Source organism: Hibiscus syriacus, unplaced genomic scaffold (assembly GCF_006381635.1).
Source record: "Hibiscus syriacus cultivar Baekdansim isolate YM2019G1 unplaced genomic scaffold, ASM638163v2 tig00111105_pilon, whole genome shotgun sequence".
In the NCBI taxonomy this organism is placed as follows: Eukaryota; Viridiplantae; Streptophyta; class Magnoliopsida; order Malvales; family Malvaceae; genus Hibiscus; species Hibiscus syriacus.
The window spans coordinates 3,796,699-3,819,452 of NW_024062987.1; the positions used below are offsets into that span (position 1 = coordinate 3,796,699).

General features: G+C 36.2%; 1 protein-coding gene, 1 long non-coding RNA gene and 1 pseudogene across 3 annotated transcripts; 1 reads left to right on the forward strand and 2 right to left on the reverse strand.

Moving 5' to 3' along the window:
• Nucleotides 1-412: 412 nt before the first annotated feature.
• LOC120153683 lies at nucleotides 413-8,630 on the reverse strand (annotated as a pseudogene).
• LOC120153682 (40S ribosomal protein S15a-1) lies at nucleotides 5,068-11,316 on the reverse strand. Of its 2 annotated transcripts, XM_039165598.1 has the most exons (5): nucleotides 11,248-11,316; nucleotides 10,699-10,851; nucleotides 10,330-10,490; nucleotides 9,884-9,985; nucleotides 5,068-5,078 (listed from the first exon to the last, which is right to left on the reverse strand). In XM_039165598.1, exons 2-4 carry the CDS (start codon nucleotides 10,829-10,831, stop codon nucleotides 9,887-9,889), a joined length of 393 nt encoding a protein of 130 aa, XP_039021529.1. In that variant the 5' UTR covers nucleotides 10,832-10,851; nucleotides 11,248-11,316; the 3' UTR covers nucleotides 5,068-5,078; nucleotides 9,884-9,886. The 2 variants fall into 2 exon arrangements, with proteins under 2 accessions (XP_039021529.1, XP_039021528.1); XM_039165597.1 differs by lacking the exon at nucleotides 5,068-5,078 and having other exon boundaries at nucleotides 9,769-9,985.
• Nucleotides 10,747-21,091, forward strand: LOC120153684. The gene is made up of 3 exons (XR_005518812.1): nucleotides 10,747-10,886; nucleotides 11,362-11,363; nucleotides 21,079-21,091. It is a non-coding gene; the product is annotated as an uncharacterized LOC120153684 (long non-coding RNA).
• Nucleotides 21,092-22,754: the final 1,663 nt, after the last annotated feature.

Consider the following 22,754-nt stretch of genomic DNA (forward strand, 5'->3'; position numbering starts at 1 on the left):
TTAGGGAGCTTGAAGGGAAATACATGGACTACCTTTCAATCCTAGTAAACAAGAGGATAATCCTAACAGGTCCACTGTTTCAAGGCACCGTTGAAGAACACCATGAGAACGAAAAAGAGTTGATAGAATGGCTTACCATGAAGAGAAAAGGCTCCACTGTGTTCGTTTCATTCGGGAGCGAGTACTTTCTTTCTAAGAAAGAAAGGGAAGCCATAGCCGAAGGGCTTGATCTTAGCGAGGTAAACTTCTTTTGGGTTATCAGATTCCCTGTTGGATACGAAGAAAAACCCAAGCTCGAAAAGGCATTATCCGAAGGATATCTCGAAAAGATCAGCGGGAGAGGAGTGGTGGTGGAAGGTTGGGCACCGCAGGCGAGAATACTGCAACACCCGAGCATAGGGGGGTTTGTGAGTCACTGCGGAAGGAGTTCGATAATGGAAAGCTTGAAATTTGGAGTTCCAATCATAGCAATGCCTATGCAAATTGACCAGCCATTGAATGCTAGGGTTGTAGATGATCTTGGAGTTGGCGTGGAGGTGAAGAGAAACAAGGATGGGAACCTTGAAAGGGAAGAGATAGGTAAAGTGATTAAACAAGTAGTGGGAGGGAAGGAATGTGAGAATATAAGAAGGAAAGCTAAATACATGAGTAAGCATATTGAAATGATGGGCGATGAAGAGGTAGATGAAATTGTGGAAGAATTCAACCAAATTTTATACAAAGCAAGTCGAATCACGAAGTCCAAGCAACAAAATATAAACGTTGATAGTTAATCATTTATACATACTACGTTTATCTGTCGACCACTCCTCCCTTATTTGGCTTCAAGAGCATCTACGTTGATAGTTAATCGCACTACTTTCTGAAGTGACAGAGCAAGCAGATAAGAGCTCAAACAAGTGTATGTTGGAATCCTAGTGGAACTGTTTGTACTGAATCTAAAAAAATAGAGAGCCTTTATCAAAATATGTAATATATTTTTTTCCTTGAAAGATACGTAAAATGTTTTCTAAATTCAAATATGGCAGCATGTAAGGGAATCATGTTTGTGCCGACTTCTAAAAAACATAGCAGAAGAGTTATGTTGGAATCCTAGTGGACCTTTTAAATTTGACCCAAATCATAATAAAACCATTCGCAAACAATGAATTTGGATATAGAAATCCAAATCCCACCCCTTAAATACAGTTTCCACATGTAACATAACAAATTTTCAAGGTGACAAAATTTTTCTGCATGAGTGAGCATACCGAACAACACTTGATCTGAAACTGAATAACTTCATCAAGTCCAATGCAGCACCACTAGGTTTACTGTGAGAGCGAAAAGAGAGTAATGTCATCAACATGCAAAAAAAATTGAGGCTTGATATTGTAAGGAAACAACACAAACCTAATAGGGAAATGTTCAGCGGTCTAGCGACCCTTTTTGTTTATTCTGTTCTCTCTTGCTGAAGTTACATTTTGAATCGCAATCTAAAATACATACCATTACTATGATGTAATAACAGCCAGACCATACAATACTTACATCAATGACTAAGAAGATGTCAGAATCGGAGAAGAGGAAGAAATCGGAAGAGAATAGGAAGAACGAATGAATGAGGAGGAATTGGGAAGAGAGGAACGAGGGTTAGGGATTATGGAGAGTAATTTGGGAATTGAAATGAAAGAATGAATTGAAGCATGAGGAGAAAAGGGATTAAAGTTACCTGATGAGGGAAGAAGCGGGCCGAAGATATCCCAGGGTAATGTGGAGTGGCCCAAGCAAAATGGCCCAGTACCTGTAACAACCAAAGAATGATATAATCAGTTTGTTAGAAAGTTTGTTAGCATAGAATGCCAGCTGACATTAGTAGATTCTCTATACCAGCTTGTAACTAAATAAAAATTGTTGTGTAATCAACATTTCTCTTTTATGCAATGAATGATGAATTCCTTTCTACTATCTCTTCTCTAAATTCTTCTCTCTCGTGACTACTCTTTCTTTTAATCTATAACAATTGGTAATCAGAGCCTCGATTCTGGCAAAAGTTGAGTGGGTATGCCAAAGAAGAATCAAGTTATGGCAGAAACTTATTTGTTTGGGATTCAAAAACAAAATGAAGATCTAGATGCGTTGGTGAAGAAAAGCCAGGATGAAACTGATCCACCTAAATGGTGGGAAAATCAGGAGAATAGAATCACTTCTTTGGAGTCCAAAATGGCTAAATCAAGGTTATGTTGAGAAACTGCTTAGAATTTTGACAGGCAGGACAGAGGAGCAAGATCATTCTACTGATGAACAGGTACAATCTCTTGATACTTCTAAAAATAAGGAAAAGAATCTTGTTTTGGTGACTGTGGTGAATGACAAGTCTAGATTTACTTCTAAACCGGATGAACCTGGGATATTAAAGGTTAAACATGATGCTTGTTTAGCTCTTAAGAATAGTTTTAGGCCTGAAAATCAAGAGGGTGAAAACAGTGATTCTAGACCTAATCTGTTTGGACGGGAAGCTGAAAAAAGGGGGCCAGGGGGTTCATTTACCAGTTCAGGAACTATGTGGCACAGACCTAAGATAGAACTGCCAATTTTTTATGGGGTTAATCCTAGAGGATGGATTCAAAAATACTTGAAATATTTCTCTATTTGTAGTGTTCCTGTTGAGCAAAGAGTAGAGGTAGCTACTATGTATTTGACAAGCAAAGCAGAACTATGGTTTGATGGATATATAATGCAAAAGCACCATGTAACATGGCATGAATTTGAAGTTGATATCTGTCACAGATTCAATGACATATCTTTTTGTGATATTGTGGAAGAGTTCACTAAATTGACTCAAAAGGGGTCAGTTGAAGATTATCAAGAAAGATTTGAGGAATTACAACCTCATATGCTGTTACAAAACCCCACTTTAACTGAGGAATTTTTTGTCTCACTTTTTATTAGTGGGCTAAGAGACGATATCAAACATAGGGTCAAGGCTTTGGATCCTAAGAATTTGTCTGAAGCATGTAAACAGGCAAAACTTTATGAGTTATCTGTTGAGTTTGAAAATAAAAGGTTGAGGCCTATTTTTAAATCCCCACCCTACCCAAGCCCCATTATTAGTTCTAAACCTGCTTCACTGCCAGTTAATTCAAAACATACAGCAGTACGAAACCCAAGGCAGAATCTTATGGATTACAGGAGACAGAATAATCTTTGTTTTAAGTGTGGTGATAAATTTATTCCAGGTCATCAATGTAAGAACAGACAGCTGAATATGATTACTGAAGATTCTGAAAATCCATCATTGGAATTTTTTCCTACTGATTCATAACAGTCTCCACAAGTAGAAGGGGAAACTCTAGAAATTTCTATGAATGCGATTACAGGCTCTATTGGACATACTACATTGAGAATTCAAGGATCTATTCAGGGCAGATCATTGAATATCTTAATTGATAGTGGGAGTACATATGGTTTTTTGACTCCAAAATGGGCTGATGCTGGCGTACAAGTTACTATCCCTTATCCTTTGGCCATCACTGTGGCTAATGGCCAACAATTATTTAGTTCTGCTAGATGCAACAAGGTTAAATGGCAAATGCAGGGACACACTTTTGTACATGATTTCAGATTGCTTAAATTGGGTGGTAGTGATATAGCATTGGGAGTTGATTGGATGAAATTGTTTAGCCCTATATTGATGGATTTCAATAATATAACCTTGAGTTTTGACCATCAAGGAGAAAAGATATGTATTCAAGGATAACAACCTTCATCAGAATTACAACAGATTTCTGGGGCTACCTTACTTAAAATGACTGCTTGGGATTCAGATATTTTGGGCCACATTGTTTTATTGACCATGTCATGGAATTCTCCTCCTATTCCTACTGCAATACAACAATTATTGGACAAGTATAGCAGTGTTTTTGCTGAACCAGAAGGATTACCACCTCAGATGACTCATGACCATGCTATTCCTCTAAAGCCTAATGTTACACCTGTTAATCTAAGACCTTACAAGTTTCCTCATAATCAGATAGTTGAGGTGGAAAAACAGATTGCCAGTATGCTTTCTTCTTCTGTTATTCAGCCTAGCAAAAGTCCTTTTGCATCACCCTGCCTTCTTATTAAAAAGAATGATGGCACTTGGAGATTTTGTGTGGATTATAGACATTTAAATAGTATGACAATCAAGGATAAATTTCCTATTCCTATAGTGGAGGATTTATTGGATGAGCTGCATGGGGCAGTCTATTTTTATAAGATTGATTTGAGGTCTGAATATTGGCAGATTAGAATCAGACCAGAAGATATTTATAAGAGAGCTTTCAGAACACATCAAGGCCATTATGAATTTATGGTGATGCCTTTTGGCCTTACTAATGCTCCTGCTACATTTCAGGCTTTTATGAATGATTTATTTAATTTCTTCCTTAGGAAATTTGTTTTGGTTTTCTTTGATGACATTTTGGTTTACAGCAGAAGTATGGAGGATCATATGAGGCATTTGCAACTGGTTTTAGAATTTTTACAAGTTAATCAATTATTTGCAAAATTGTCCAAGTGTTTTTTTAGACAGCAGTAGGTGGAGTATTTAGGGCACATTATTTCTGCTGCAGGGGTGCCTACTGATCCTAGCAAGGTAGAAGCAATGCAGAATTGGCCAAGACCCAAAACCATTAAATCTTTGAGGGGATTTCTTAGATTAACAGGGTATTACAGGAGGTTTAGTAGACCTTTAACACAACTTTTAAAGAAGGATGGGTTTCAGTGGAATTATGATGCTTGTAATGCTTTTGAAGCCCTTAAAAGAGCTATGTGTTCTGCTCCAGTTTTAGCATTGCCTGATTTTTCTAAAACTTTTTATCTCGAAACAGATGCAAGTTCTGGAGGTATTGGGGTTGTCCTTTCACAGGAAGGTAGACCTATTTCTTATTTGAGTAAGACTCTAAGCCCTAGACATTCAACTCTTTCTATTTATGAAAGAGAATATCTTGCTATTCTCTTGGTTGTTTCTAAGTGGAGACATTAATTGGAGAGTAGACCCTTTGTTATTAAAACTGATCATGAGCCTTTGAAGTTTCTGCTAGAACAGAAATTGACTACCATTATTCAGAAGAAGGGATTAACAAAGCTTTTAGGTTTGGACTATACTATACAGTATATAAAGGGGAAACTGAATGTTGTTGCTGATGCTTTATCTAGAAGATGGGAAGACCAAGCTCAGTGTTTTGCTTTAGGAGTGACTGTTTTGATTCCTACTTGGGTGCAGGAAGTAGAGGAGAGTTATCAAGGTGATACTTTAGCTCAGAATTGGATTTCAATTTTGGCTATAAATCCTACTGAAGATAGTAAATGGAAATTTACTAAATCTGTTCTTAGATACAATGGAAGAATCTATATTGGGGCTCATGGAAGTCTTAGGTTGAAAATTATTCCAACCTTACATGACTCTCCACAAGGAGGTCATTCAGGAGTACAGGCTACTTATTACAGGGTTAGGTCTAATTTTTATTGGCCTAAACTTAAACCTATGGTTGTTGCTTATGTAAGGTGTTGCACAGTTTGTCAACAAACAAAGGTGGAGCATATTTCTAAGTCGGGTTTATTACAACCTTTGCCTGTCCCTAGTCAAGCTTGGGAGGTTATTACTATGGATTTCATAGAGGGTCTACCTACCTCATTTAAGAAGAATTGCATTCTGGTTATAGTGGATAAATTTACAAAGTATAGTCATTTTCTGGCCCTATCTCATCCCTATTCAACAGCAGAGGTTGCTAAATTGTATTTAGACAATGTTTACAAGTTACATGGCCAGCCTAAGATGGCCATTTCAGATAGAGATAAGACTTTTACCAGTTCTTTTTGGAATGAACTGATGAAACAGTTGGGTACTCAGACAATTTTTAGCACTGCTTACCATCCAGAGACAGATGGTCAAACAGAAAGAGTTAATCAATGTTTGGAGCAGTATTTAAGGGGTTTTTGTTTCTGTCAACCTAAGAAATGGGCTACATGGCTATCTCAGGCAGAGTGGTGGTACAAAACCACTTATCACACTGCTATTAAGCTTGCTCCTTTTCAAGCTTTATATGGATACAAACCACCTATTATGGTTTGGTCTACTGACACTATACTACAAGCAGTACAGAATATTACTACAAGCAGAGAGAAAATCAGACAATTAGTGAAACAGTACTTAGAAATGGCTAGTAATCGAATGAAGCAATAGGCAGATAAGAAAAGGTCTGAAAGGATTTTTACTGTTGGAGATAGGGTTTACCTGAAGCTGCAGCCTTATAGGTAAACCTCGCTTGCTCTGCCTAAAAACCTCAAGTTAGCAGCTAAGTATTATGGTCCATATACAATTTTGGAAAAAATAGGAGAGGTGGCTTATAAACTGGACTTACCAAATTCTTCGAAGCTCCACCCAGTGTTCCATGTGAGCCTTTTGAAGAAATTCATCGGGGATTCTGCTACTGCTACCACTGATCCTCCTGCAGTTGATGAAGAAGGACAGTTAAGCATTAAACCTTTGAAGATTATGGGAAGGCGTATAATAAATCGACACAATCGACCAGTCACTCAACTTTTGGTTCGATGGACGAATATGGATGACTTGAATGATACATGGGAGGACTATTCGGTTCTCAGGGGCCAGTTTCCTGATTTTGATCCTTGGGGACAAGGCTCATAACATGGGTGGGTATTGTCAGAATCGGAGGAGAAGAGGAAGAAAACGGAAGAGGAGGAAGAACGAAGGAATGAGGAGGAATTGGGAAGAGAGGAACGAGGGTTAGGGATTATGGAGAGTAATTTGGGAATTGAAATGAAAGAAGGAATTGAAGCACGAGGAGAAAAGGGATTAAAGTTACCTGATGAAGGAAGAAGCGGGTCGAAGATATCCCAGGGCAATGTGAAGTGGCCCAAGCAGAATGGCCCAGTACCTGTATCAGCCAAAGAATGATATAATCAGTTTGTTAGCATAGAATGTCAGCTGGCATTAGTAGATTCTCTATACCAGCTTGTAACTAAATAAAAACTGTTGTGTAATTAACATTTCTCTTTTATGCAATGAATGATGAATTCCTTTCTACTATCTCTTTTCTAAATTCTTCTCTCTCGTGACTACTCTTTCTTTTAATCTATAACAGAAGATAAGGTAGAAACACATGATAGCTACTAAGAAGATAAGGTAGAAACACATTATAGCTACCTCATAAAGTTGCTCCCTGATTGCTAAGGCAATTGCTGGCTTCACAGAATAAAGTAATCATATACATAAGATATGTTTTTAAGGAACAAAATTAGAATGAAACAGGGTAGAAGAATATTTTATGAGCGTGCTTATAAAATGAATAGCTTACCCCAACTTCAGGGTCTTCAATGCCTAAATCTTTGCAGAGAGTTCTAGCAAATTCTTCAGGGTCACTATCAAAGTTGTTCAAGTCCTACAAGTTAAGATAATAGAATGTAAACACCTCATTGAGAAAAAATTGCATAGCTTACAGAAGACAAAAGATGAACAAGCATTAGAACGCACAAGAACATGAATATAATGATGATATGATACAGTCATTTTTTTCAATTCTTACCCATAAAAACTGATCCCGAATAACCGTATGATTGACTCGAAGATCAAGCTGATGAAATCAATGTGACGGATAAAAAGGTGTTAGAAAAACATTCAATGGAAAATGTAATATTTATATAAATCTTGTAGGCAGTTTACTTATGAAAGAAACCTTAATTGGAACAATCTTGTCACCAACATACATGTCTTGGCCTTCATATGATCGAAAGGTGGCAAGCTGTGACTAAACAATAACACGCAAAGTGAAGAATAAGAAAACTGCAAGTACAACAACAAATCGGCTTTAAAGTACAACATTTTTTTTATTTTTTATTTAGTGGATTGAAACAAGAGGAAGAAAACCATTATAGTTACCTGAACGACTTGAGGAAGGAAACCAGGGGCAAGCTTCAAGTCTTTTACAGTCCTTTTTGCAAACATCACCACCTCTGAATCGGGAACTTTTAGAAATAGACATGCACACACGAGAATAGGTTCCACTTCCATTAGCAAACTAAATTCAGGTTGTGTTAAGAACTTGGATTTCGAATAATAAATTTGAATTAAAAAATTAGTTTAATCGTGTCATAAAAAGCATGAAAATGTAATCACTATTTATGAATTTGAAATTTATGTTTTCGTACTTGCAAATATTTTCATTAATTCACACCTAACGTATGCATTTTTCCCGCAATTCATATAACAAATTAAATCTAAATCCAAATTTCCAAATTAATATTTTCAAAGGCAGCATAAGAAGTTCTCCAAAATTTCTTCCATTCATGAGAAACGATACTTAAAAAGGGTTGATGGATACCATATGGATTCCAAGTAAAAGCGTCTTTATACCGCTGGCCATCGACTCCGATATCCAGCCTAATGGGTACTAAATTTTCAGCTGTCGGCCTTCAATTTTTGGATCAAAATTAGCAAACCAGGCTTTTAATCCTGATAAACAAAGACACAACACATAACCCTAGATACAAAGAAGAATTGTGAGCACAGAGCTTACATCCTGAAATTCAGAGGGGATTTCCATGATCCTGAAGCCGGCGATTTCATGTTGATTAACGTAAGATTAACTTTCCCTCCTTAAGCAAATTACGTCGAAGATTTCGAGTCTCTTAAGCCTAGGCTAGGTTAGGCTAGGCCTAACCAGAAGAGCCTAATGTTAGTCGTCTTCCACTTTTGGGCTTATCCAATTCAAATATGATTTGAACCATTTAGTCATTGATCTCATCGATCTATGGCCCAAACTACAGTCACAGTAAAAGACGCTTACTTTTGAAATTCTAAAATTACGAAACATTTCATGCCGAGATGATGATAAATATCAAATTCATTGAATCACTTTAGTGATAAAAAAAAGTGCCATTCACTCGTCTAAATTACATAATTTATAAAAAAAAATGCACAAATTATCTTGGGTGCCCTATAACCCAACCGGATTATTCTGGGTACTCAACATGCAGGTACTCCATCTACAAGTTGAAACATGAGCCGCCTTTTTAAGTACTCAGAAAAATCGAGTAGCCGAAAATACGGATACAATTATAAATACCCTTAAGAATGATCAAATGACAGTATAGAGGATACGCGTATTTCTATCATGTTATTTAAAAGTAATACAAAATAGAAAAAATTACAAGTACATTACACAATTAAAATATACAAACACTACATTAGTAAAAATAAGTAATTAATGACATTAACCCTAAAATAAATTAAAGGTAAATGTCATTAAATTGCAAATCTTAATTAATAATGGGTGAACTTACGAATCAAAAAATAATATTGGGTGAACTTACTTTATAAGTTAAGGCATCATTAAAATTATCTTGCAAATAAATTATTAATGTCTTAGAGTGTACATTATAAGAAAAGAGTAAGTGTTTAATTTCTATAAATTTCAGATTTATAATAAAAATTCCTCTTATTTATAAACAAAAACAATGTCGAAACTCGAAAGTAGAGAAGAAATACCAAATATCCACTATTGCTCGAAAAAGACTGGATTCGTTTCTCAAGTATAATGAACCCGAGTTACCGAACCAACCCAATAGATCGAACCAATAGAACGGGTCAACTTATAACTTAGTAATAGAAGTAGCAAGTACCAAACTCGAGTAAAAGCTTTAAAATATTCGAATGAAACTCCAATCCATGGACAAGTCTAATCTCTCTGCAACGAACAGTACAATCACAAAGAAAGCTTAGATAAAAATACTCTTTCAACTATTATCGAATAAAATCCAAAAACCAAACGATTCATAATCCCAACCAAAGTAAACAAAACATTAAAACATGACTGACAAACTACTAGATGATACCAACATCTCAATAGAAGAAGCCAAGTACTTTTCCACCAACATTCTTCCTTCTGGCTTCTTCGTGATCCATAATTCCAGCAGACGTGGTGAGCACAATGTAGCCAAACTGCAACAGCGAAACGTGTAAAAATCTAAAATATAATCAAGCTTTTTAAATATATCTATATTTGAAGTATATGTAATTCCAACACCGACTAATCAGTAAATGAGCTCAATCTAGCAAGCTCGAGCAATTTGATTTTTATATCTAATCAAGCTCAAGCTTTAAAAGTTAATGTTCAATTTCGAATCACACTCAACTTCTAACTAAGAAGACCAAATTGTTCATTTATTTTCCAAACAAAAACATTTAGAGCTTAAAAAATACTACTAACTAATAGTTCTTGTGCAAACATTACCATCGAAAACTAAATAAAAGAGATTAAATGACCAAGAAAATTCTTAGCTAACCTGTCTCGAAGGAAGTAAACGAGCAGTCCAACCCTCTATCTCCTTCACTCCAATATCGAAACGAGGACTGATAACACCACACTTGTTCAGCCTTCCATTCAGTTCAACCACAATTTTACCAGATCTATGATCATCTACATATTCAAACTCTCCAATGTAACCTGTAATATCAATCAAAACCAAATGTCACGCCGATACGAAGCATCCCCGACGAGAATATGAACATGTATTACACTAAATATGAGAAAAGGATTGCAAAATTGAACTTATCTGTGTATGATATGTACTTAAATCAAACAAACCTAAATCCAAGAATAAATTATTAAAACTAGAATGAAGGCTAATAGAAAAATTATAGGAGAAACAAACCATGCTTTTGCATGACCAAAAGGAACTTGATGATAACTTTAGAGGACGGCCTGATCATTACTTGCCGTTTTCCCCTCTTCTCCGCATTGTACATGCTCTTGAGTGCATCATTCAAAACGCTCACCCTCACCATTTTTTAAATACAAGCTTCTCCTGTTCAGATGAAATAAGTAGCAGTTATTGCATCCGTTCCTAAAACATATTCAATCAAAACATTTTACAATAAAACGAAAGTCAGACAATCTCCCCACATATTACATTACCGTAAGCAATCCAAATCCGAAACGTACGAACCGAAGAATCACTCGGTTCCAAACAAACCCAGATTTGATTTTTTTTCTAGACTAACATAGAGGGAAATGGAAGGGAAACCACTAGGGAACATCAGAAACAATGGATAATGGATCCTTCGGCACTCCTATAAGCCCTTAGAGTTTCGTTTTTTTTTTTTTTAAATCCAACCAGGATCAGTAACAACATTCCAAAAAAGAGAGAAGGAAAAGTTTCAAGAGTTACAACCTGATAAAAGGAAAAGATCATTCAACATACCTGAAAGCAAATAAAAAATGGCAGCTGCGTCAAAGTTACTTGAGGAGAGTGAGGAAAGAAAGAGTAAGCTAGGGTTTTTGATTTTTAAAGGGGGCGGTTGCAATGATAGTAAAGATGTTGGGCTTAGGATTTTATGTGGGCCTTCCGGAATCATAGACCAAATTATAGAAAACCTGCGCCCATTTAAGCTGTTTGGGCCTAAAAGTAAAGCATTTTTTTGACAGTGCAATTGCTTCGGCTTTTGTCATATTTATAATGTTTCAAAATATTTTAACAAAAACATTAAAAATATTATTATAAACTATATTAGCATATAATTCATTGATCGATCAATTTAGATCGAATAATACAAATTTTTACTTTGGGACGATCCTTCCAATTTAGTTTACTCTATTCACAATATTAAGATTTAAATTGATAAAATGATAACTTTTGTCCCTGATCAAATTTATTACTTTTTCCTATCATATTTTCGTATCAATTTAGCTGTCGAAATCACTCAATTACATCATTTAATACTCTATCCCTAACTTAAAATCCTAAATTATAAACCTTAAACCCAAAACCATAACCCTGTTACTTCTAAACCCTAAATATTAGCTTAAGATTTATAATTTAAAGTTTTAAGTTAAGAGAATGGTATAAAATAATGTAATTAAACAATTTTTATGGTTAAATTAATACGAAAATACAGTAGAGACAAAAATGATAATTTGAGCATACTACAAAATCAAAGATGATTCTTAAACCATTTAAATTTATGATCTTTTAGAAGGGGATAAGATCACCAGTCTACACTAGAACTTTCATCTTGTATCTCTGCCACCATAGTGTGGGGGCTGTAAGAACTCGCCCAAGCCTTTGGAAAGAGAGCAAATATGTTTAGTCAGGTATCTGTTATCACGTTATCATTTCTCGATATGTGCTCAGTTTCCTTACGAGTTGTAGAACATTCAGTTTCCTTACGCTCTTCTGGTTGCTTGGGATTAGTTTAATGACCTTTCCACTGTATATTTCAACTTGTATTTAACTTGATCTTGGCTTCCATACATCTCTCGTATATGTCCCAAAGTACATCTTCTAAAGCAGAACATATGACTATTCTTTTCGCAAAACCTATTATCCAGTCCCCAACAATTCTTGATGACACCATCGCGTATGACTTCACCGAATGGAGTTCTACGTGCACCATTAATGTTAATTTTATATCAAGGGTTGAACGAAGGCTATTACCATCCAGGATTCAATTCTTTGATCTTTTCAAAATAATAAAATACATCGTCCAATTAATTCAATTAATTATTGATTAAAAAATTAATGATTTTGTGTTATTTTAATTTAAATATTTTAAGCTAATAATTGATAGTATCAATATTTGTATTAAATTTAAATATATACTTTTAAAATTCTAACATGATTAAAATATAAAATATGTGTCAAATTTTAAATATAGACAAATTTATGTAAAGCTATAAATAACAATATTTGAACCGGATAGAATTTTCTCATTGATAAGTTAAAATTATTAATTTATTTAAAAAAAATTGACAATAATTACAAAACAATACACCATATAAGTATGAATGCTATTATAATAATTAAATTGAATGCTATTATAATAATTAAAATTGAATACCAATCTAATGTGAATGGATTTTTAATAAAAATGAACTAGAAAAATAAATAAATACATTAACAAAGAACTTTAAATTTAATTATAAATAACTAATTTAAAATACATATTTTCTCTCGTTAAAAAAACCTAATTTTCTCACATTGGTGTTCCGCTCATCTCTTTTTTTTTGTCCTTTTTGATGGGCGGCAGCACCAACTATTATGTTGATTACCGACCATCGGTATTCTTTATTGTTTTTTTCTTTTTTATATCTTATCTTTATTCTCTTTTATTTTTTTTATTTTCAACAAGTCTGTATGTGTTGCACGTTTTCATCTGTCTTTATGACACATTTTCTTATGTTTTTTTGCATGCTTTTGGTTCTTTGGCCATTTTCGTTTATTTTTTATAAGGGTTGATTGGACATCGCCACGATTGATCAATACAACACTTATATGATATCTTGTTGATCTTCCTTGTTTTGGAATCTCGTATTGGATTTGAATACCTGATTTTACATTCGTATATAATTTTTCACGTCGTTCGAGTCTGATTTAGAATTTGTCGGTGGTCTTTTAATAGATTGATCCTCTTTTGTGGTTCGTTTGCCGATGCGATTAGATTTGTTTGTATCTATCTTTATTCGAGTTTATTAGTTTGATTTAATCTTTCCTTATATGATCTTTATGTAATTTGAAGTTGCTAGTTTTGTTTCAATGATTATAGTAAAATTTCTTATTCAGAATAAAATTAGTTATTTCTATAAAAAAACAATTAATTTAAAATAAAATATGTGTATTGTATAAAATTATTATTATTTGGTGCACTTTTATAATCTATAATAATTGAAAAACGAATTGATTTTTCATTAAGGATATCAAGGCAAACATCAAAGGGGTGTTCGAATGGACGAACGGGCACTCTGCTTCGGTCAAGGTAATAATTGTTCCTTCCCCCATTTGAAACTGCTAGGGTTGCGGTGGAACCAGATTTTCAAATATCCTCAAATAATATGTTCGAGACTATTGTTAGTAATGCTCAATCCCACATAGTATTGGAAATACTATTGGGAATAGGTATTTATGGTTTTGATTCCCCACTTCCTTGTTGAGTGAAAGAGAACAAAGGGAACTCTCGCACACCGCCGCCGCCGTCGTCCGCCTCGGCTCGGCACGGCACGGCACGGCTCAGCTCGGCTTGTGGTCGTGGTAGTGGTCGTGGTCGTGGTAATACGTTAAGATGTATTTGGATTGATTTCATGCTTTGTACAAAGGGGACAAGCTGTTAATATCAGGAGTTACATGAGTTATTTGATTTAATTCCAGGGGTTACATGATATAATTTCGGGAGTTATAACAGCTGAATAATAATGCAATGAACCTAGACTATTTTTGAGTCAGGTTCATCTAGACGTTTCAGCTGTTATAAATAAGAGATTTAATCTTGAAATTTTATGGACGATTTTAACCCTATTTCTAGCCTATAAATAGAGAGCTATATTCAGCTTCTCAACTCACTCTCAACATTCAGAATTCACTCTCTAATTGTTTTCTAAATATTCTCTCTGTGTGCTTTCTGATAAGAAGAGCAATACCACCGGCAGTCCACTCCGATTTCGGGTGTACGAAATTCGGAGCGACCGTGTTAACCTCGGGGGACGGTCCGCCTACTGCAACGATTACACACATCGGGGCGAATTCGTTTCTAAGGCAGTGGTTATACCACGACACGGTTTACGAATCTGTTTATTTTAATTATTGTTTATATTTCCAGTCAGTGCTAACGGTGTAGTTTTACAGTCTATTTTACCAACAATTTAGAAATGAATTCAAATATACTGCAATCATGTCAACACCTTTGAGCAAACTGATACCCGATCTTTCCAAGCTCGATGCACATGATGAAAAGAATTATAGAAGGCGGTCCCAAAGAATCCTGATATTCTTCGAGAAACTTGATCTTGACTATGTATTGCTCAAGCCACCACCTATCATGCCGCCAACCCCAGTTACCGGTAATGATGTTGATGCAGTCCTCAATAATGATGTCCTAGCAACTGTTGCTGTTGCACTCGCTACCTACAAGAAGTACGAGAAAGATAACAAAACGGTGTGAGGACATCTACTTAATCACATGTCGAATAAATTATTTGATATGTTCCTTAGAGAAAGGAGTGCCAAGGCAATATGGGATACTCTCGATAAAAAGTATGGTGCGGACGATGCTGGCATCAAGAAGTGCGTTGTCGACGAATGGCTCAAATTCCAGATGACTGATGACAAGCCGATAATGGATCAAGTCCATGACTATGAGAACCTAGTTGCTGACATCATCGTCGAAGGGATGCAAATGTGCGATGTGCTACAAGCCAATGTTCTTATTGAGAAGCTGCCCAAGTCCTGGTCTGACTACCGCAACTCTCTTAAGCATAAGAAGAGAGAAATTTCGCTTGAAGAGCTCGTGGGTCATATGAAGATTGAAGAAGCCATTCGTTTAAAAGATAAGCTTACTAATTCTATGAGTAATTTATCTTTTAGAGCTAACTTGTCTGAGTCTATATTTAAGAAGATCATGAAACGTGGGAATCAAGACAAGAAGACGAAACCTCAAAAGGCTACCAACTTCAAGAAGTCAGGAAAGGCCAAACCTGAAGGAAATACGCTCAAGTGCTATGTCTGCGGTTTACCCAGCCATAAAGCTTACCAATGCCAACACCACTCAGACAGCCAGAATGAAAACAAGCCACAGATGCACGTTGTAGAAGAAGATAATGAGATCATTGATGTGGTGGTCTCAGAAGTCAATCTGGTGGAAAACAGTTCGAAATGAGTTGTTGACACTGGCGCTTCAAACCATTTCTGCGCAAGGAATGAGTTTTTCACCGAATTCGAGGATGGGAACATAGGTGAACGTGTGTACATGGGGAACTCTAGCAGCTCTGAAGTGCTAGGCAAAGGCAAGGTTTTACTCAAGCTGACCTCTGGTAAAACTCTGGCTTTAAATAATGTTCTGTATGTACCTGCCTTGCGTAGAAATTTGATAAGTGGTGGGCTTCTGAATAAGGCAGGCATTAAGTTAGTTTTTGAGGCAGATAAACTTGTACTTTCCCGAAATGGTGATTATGTTGGGAAAGGGTTTTTAAGCAATGGTTTATTTGCCATAGAAACTCAATTTAATGAAAATAAAGCTACCACTTCTGCTTATATTGTTGAATCCATTGATATGTGGCATGCTAGATTAGGACATGTGAATATTCATTCTTTAAAGAAATTAATAAATATGAATGTTCTGTCTAAACTAGACACAACTAGCTTTAACAAATGTGAGATTTGTGTAGAAGCTAAGCATACTAGACCTCACTTTAAGATTATTTCTAATAGAAAGATTGAGTTATTAGAATTTATTCATATTGATCTAGCAGATTTTAGAAACACTGAAAGTAAAGGAGAAAAACACTACTACATAACTTTTGTAGATGATTATTCAAGATATACAAAAGTTTATCTCCTAAGGACTAAAGATATACAAAATTAGTTAGATAGGAGAATCTAACGGGTTAGATCTGATAAAGGTGGTGAATATGGATCTAATTTCTTAAAAGATATTTGTGAAAAGAATGTCATAATTCATGAAACTTAAGCCCCCTATTTTCCTCAACAGAATGGTATAGCCGAAAGGAAAAATAGAACTTTAAAAGAGATGATGAATTATTTACTAATAAGTTCAGGGTTATCTGATAACATGTGGGGGGAAGTCATTCTATCGTCAACTCATATCTTGAACCGATTTCCTCATAAGAAATTAGATTCTACCCCATATAAATTTTGGAAAGGATACGCTCATAATTTACAATAACTGAAAGTATGGGGGTGTCTGGCTAAAGTGGGTTTGCCAGACTTTAAAAAGTCCACCATCGGACCTAAAACCTTTGATGCAGTGTTTATAGGGTATGCTATGAATAGTGCTGCTACGAATAGTGTTGCATACAGATTCATGCTTTTACAAGATTATTCTATTTGTGAGTCAAGGGATGTTGTTTTCTTTGAAAATACTTTTCCTTTAAAGGAACCGAGAATAAATATTGAAACACAAATAAAATATATTCCATCAACTTCTTCTAGTAATCATGCTAGGTCTTCTGAACAAATTGATTTTGAGCCTAGAAGAAGTAAAAGGCAAAGAGTTGAAACCTCTTTTGGACCAAACTTTATTACGTCCTTTATTTCTGAAATAAATGATTTAGACTCCATTTCAGATCCTATAGCTCAAATTTTTCTGTTAGATGAGGATCCTAAAACTTTTGAAAAAGCTATAAGATCTATCGATGCTAGTTTTTGGAAAAGCGATGTTAATGATGAACTAGAATCGATAATGTCTAATCATACTTGGGAATTAGTTAACTTGCCTAAGGGATTCAAACCAATCTCCAACAAATGGGTCTTCCGAAAGAAACTAAGGCCAGATGGTTCAATTCAGCGGTACAAGGCAAAGTTAGTTGTCAAAGGGTTCACTCAAAGGTTTGGTTTAGACTACTTTGATACATACTCTCCCGTTACAAAAATCTCAACGATTCGTGCATTATTTGCACTAGCCTCTATTCATAAGTTGCAGGTACATCAAATGGATGTTAAGACTGCTTTCTTGAATGTAGATCTAGATGAGGAGATTTACATGGAGCAACCACTAGGTTTTGAAGCACCTGGTATGGAAGGCAAAGTCTGTAGACTCAAAAAGTCACTCTATGGACTTAAACAGGCTCCTAAATAGTGGTATGAGAAATTTCATAAAACTATTCTTAGTTTTGGTTTTGTTATGAATGGTTCGGATGCTTGTATGTATTCGAAAATGTTTGACTCTAAATGTGTTATCATAAGTCTTTATGTTGATGACATGTTGATTTTCAGTTCTAACATTGAGTCCGTTAACAAAGTTAAAAATTTATTGTCCACTAAGTTTGAGATGACAGATTTGGGAGAAGTAGATCTAATCTTAGGAGTCAAAGTTACCAAAACTGAGAAGGGATTTTCTTTATGTCAAGCACATTATATAGAGAAAGTGCTAAAGAAATTTGAAAGTTTTGATGTCATCCCTGTTCGAACTCCTTATGACCCTAGCATACATCTAGTTAAGAATAAAGGAAGTAGCGTTTCCCAAATTGAATATGCTAAATTAATTGGGAGCTTAATGTTCTTAATGAACTATACTCTGCCTGATATTGCTTATGCTGTGAGTAGACTGAGTAGATATACTCATAATCTGAGTGGTGAGCACTGGATTGCTCTTAAACGCTTACTGAAGTATCTTTAGGGTACTTTGGATTGGAAACTTGAGTTTTTTGGCTTTCCTGCGGTACTAGAAGGATATTGTGATGCCAACTGGGTTTCTGATAATGATGAGGTAAGCTCCACGAGCGGGTATGTTTTTACTTTGGGTGGAGCAGCAATCTCGTGGAAATCATCAAAGCAGACTTGTATTGCTCGTTCTACCATGGAGTCAGAGTTTATAGCTCTTGACCTAGCTGGGCAATAAGCCGAGTGGCTCAGAAGCTTGTTAGCAGATATTTCATTATGGGGAAGACCGACTCCTCCATTTTCATTGTTGTGTGATTCACAAGCTGCGATATGTGTGGCTAAGAACCAAGCTTACAATGGTAAGAAAAGACACATTCGCATAAAACATGAATCAGTTAGACACTTAATAAAGAATGGAGTGCTCTCTTTAGAGTATGTGAAGTCAGAAAAGAACCTAGCAAATCCGCTTACCAAAGGGTTAAATCGGAAGCTGGTCCTAGATTCGTCGAGAGGGATGGGTCTCAAGCCCATTGGTTGAGAAATTCATGGTGGATACCAAACTTATTTATCTAAGTTCCATGTGGTCAAACGAAACCATGAAAATACTCATAGTGCACATTCCTACTTCATATCCCTATGACGAATAATGTGCATGCCCATGATGAGCTTAAGTGCTCTTAATAAATTCATATATCAGGCTTTGGGTGGTCTTAGTGAGAAAGACTTGATGAATTTACCGATTTTGGCTGAATATCTATTCTTAATAAGTTCATAACCCAATTTGAGTGGGTATTCCTAAGTGAGAAGGAAATAATGAACTTACCAACAAAAAGGTTGAGTTTGTTAAACTATTAATAAATTCAAATCCAAGTATTTGGATGGTTCTAGTGAGAAAGACTTATTGAATGAGGTTGAATATTTATTCTTAATGATTTCTTAGCCCAGAGTTTGGGTGGTTCATTTATAATGAACTTGAAGAAAGTCACCATACTCTTTGTGAGGTTGAGCTTTTATAAAAGCTCTTAATTATTTTATGTCTCTGTTAAGGGTGGTTTATATCGAGATAAACTTGATGAAATAACCTATGTAAGTGAGAAGTGTTAGCCGCCTTCTATGAAAAATGTTGGGCTATTTTTCTAGCACACTTACTAGAATCCTGAGGTAAGATGGCCAAATATATACTTTTGTATATATATATATATATCTTACACATCGAGGACTCAGGTGGATGAAGGGGTTAGTTGTGTGTTATGAGTTTACCCCATCTTAGAAAGTTTCAGACTAGTTTCACTTATCTAAGAGAAGGATTGCTCATTATCACTAGGTACTAGTTTCAGATACGTTCACTAGTGCTTAAGCAACTAATCTCGCTATTGCTCTTCTTGAAAGTTTGTTTTCGAGTTTCAGAAGAATTCTTTCGCATTAGTGGGGGAATGTTGGTAATGCTCAATCCCACATAGTATTAGAAATACTATTGGGAATGAGTATTTATGGTTTGGATTTCCCATTTCCTTGTTGAGTGAAAGAGAACAAAGGGGACTCTCGCGCACCACCGTCGCCGCCATCCGTCTCGTCTCGGCACGGCTCGTGGTCGTGATCGTGGTAATACGTGTCTTCGACATGTCCGCTCAGATACTATCTTTTTTGAGAAAATTCTTGAGGAATTTATCTTTGAAATAAACAAATGGAAAAATGTGAAAGATTCCAACTGATATTTATAGGTTGCTGAGGACTGTTTAAATTTAAATGATAACAACTGGTTTATGAGAGTTATCAGAAATTAAACAATATTTCCTAAATTAAATAAAAAACGTTAAGATGTATCTGGACTGATTTTCAGCTTTGTACAAAGGGGACAAGCTGTTAATATCAGGAGTTACATGAGTTATTTGATTTAATTCCAGGGGTTACATGATATAATTTCGGGAGTTATAACAGCTGAATAATGATGTAATGAACATGGACTATTTCTGAGTCAGGTTTATCTAGACATTTCAGCTGTTACAAATAAGAGATTTAATCCTGAAATTTTATGGATGATTTTAACCCTATTTCTAGTCTATAAATAAAGAGCTATATTCAGCTTCTCAACTCACTCTCAACATTCAGAATTCACTCTCTAAGTGTTTTCTAAATATTCTCTCTGTGTGCTTTCCGATAAGAAGAGCAATACCACCGGCAGTCCACTCCGATTTCGGGTGTACAGAATTCGGAGCGACCGTGTTAACCTCGGGAGACGGTCCGCCTACTGCAGCGATTACACACATCGAGGCGAATTCGTTTCTAAGGTAGTAGTTATACCACGACACGATTTACGAATCTATTCCTTTTAATTACTGTTTATATTTACAGTCAGTGCTAACAGTGTAGTTTTACAGTCTATTTAATCAACAACTATAAGCCTCGTATGGTAGCTCTGCTTGAACCAAGAGACAGTGGTAACAAAGCGGATAAAGTGATTTCGAAGCTGGGTTTCGATAACTCCTTCAGATTCGAAGCGGTCGGTTTCTCGGGTGGTATCTGGTTGTTGTGGAGTAAACCACTTAACATCAAAATTTCTGCTTCGCACCCCCTATTTATCACGACTAAGGGTTCGTGGCAGCAAAGTTCCAAGGCTATCGCTGTCACCATTGTTTATGGTAGCCCAAGCCGTACTAAGCGGAAAGCTCTCTGGCATGATCTGAATAGCGATTTCATTCCTAAAGGGACCCCGTGGATTATTGTTGGTGACTTCAATATTATTTTATCCTCGAGCGATAAACGTGGTGGACGCCAGAGGAATTGCAGATGTAAACTGTTCAACCAGTTCGTCCGTGATCAATGGCAAACAAAAGGTAATATTGTTCATATATTAAATAATATTTCTACTTCCCTTAGCAATTGGAACAACGAGGTCTTCGGACATATTATTCAGAAGAATATGAGACTCAAATCTCAACTTGCCTCCATCCAAAGTCGCATGGAACTCACTGACTCCGCCCTTCTTGTGGAGGAGGAGATCGAGATACGGACTAAGCTTGAAGAGGTGCTGGATCATGAAGAATCTTTGTAGCAGCAAAAATCTAGAAGCAGTTGGCTCTTGGAGGGAGACCGAAATACCAAATATTTCCACAGTCAAGCGATTAGCAGTAGACGCTTCAACAGTATTAAGGCTCTCCAAATCTAGTCTGGTGAGTGGTGTTTTGACGACGATACCCTTCGCTCGGAAGTAACTACTTTCTTTGCCAAACTTCACCGGGATGATGCAAGCCGAAAGGATTATTTTCCCTTACGTGGTATGCTTCCTAAACTTTCATCTGCGGAGATCACTTCTCTTGGAGCCATGATCACTGACTGTGAAATAAAAAAAGCCCTGTTTAAAATGAATCCTCTTAAAGCGCTAGGTAAAGATGGGCTACATGCTCTTTTCTTTCAAAGCTAGTGGTCTACGTTAGGTGCCTCAGTCATTTCCTGGGTTAAAGGTATTTTTCGTGGGAATCCTTTAGATCCCGAGCTTAACAAAACCCTTATTGTACTGATTCCCAAGATTGAGAATCCTGTCACTTTCGCGAATTTTTGCCCCATTAGCTTATGTTTTGTCCTTTACAAATTAGTCATGAATCCGTTTGACTTTTCCAAAGTTAATTGCTCCAATCCAAGCAAGTTTTATTGCAGATAGAAGTACCACTGACGTCATCCTGATTGCTCAATAAGTAATCCATTCCATGAAAAAGAAGACTGAAAAAACTAAATAGATGGCTGTGAAGGTCGACCTTGAGAAAGCTTACGATAGAATTGGATGGAATTTCCTTTCGGACTTATTAATTGATGTCCTAGCAACATCTATCGCATATCGTTGTTGGATGAATTATCCCCTTCTAGGGGTATTCGACTAGGATGTTCTCTATCTCCGTATCTATTTGTGCTTGGTATGGAGTGACTGGGTCATAGTATCAATTATGCGATGGACATTGGGCTTTGGGAACCAATGATCCTAACGCGAAATTGTCCTCCCTTATCCCATTTATTTTTTGCTGGCAATTTAAATTTATTTTACAGGGCATCGGGTGCGCAAACAAACTTTCTTGGAGCGATCCTTGATCAGTACAACAGATTCTCGAGCCATAGAGTCAATTCCAGCAAAACCAAAATTTTATTTTCGAAAAATGTGGATAAAAACTCTGCCCATCGTATATCCTCCGTCTTGGGTTTCTAACGAGCTACGGATCTCAGAAAGTATATCGGGATGCCTCTTTTTCACAATAGTCACCAATAACACCTTTGAGTTCATTCTTGACAAAGTCCGAGCGAAGTTAAGTGGGTGGACGACAACGAAGCTCTCCGGCTGGGTGAATTGCTTTAGCCCGATCGACAGTCCTGGCTATACCAAATTACTTTATGCAAACGGTAGCCATTCCCAAGGGCATATGCGACCAAATGAAGCTTCCCTCGTTAACTGGGAGACTTGTTGTAAGCCTGTTAAAAATGAGGTTATTGGCATTCGGCCCCTCCGTTATCAAAATGAGGTGTTTCTGATCAAGTTGGGTTTTAATATCCTCACCAAGATGGATACCATGTGGACTCACCTCTTCCGAGACAGGTGCATAATTCTTCACGTGATT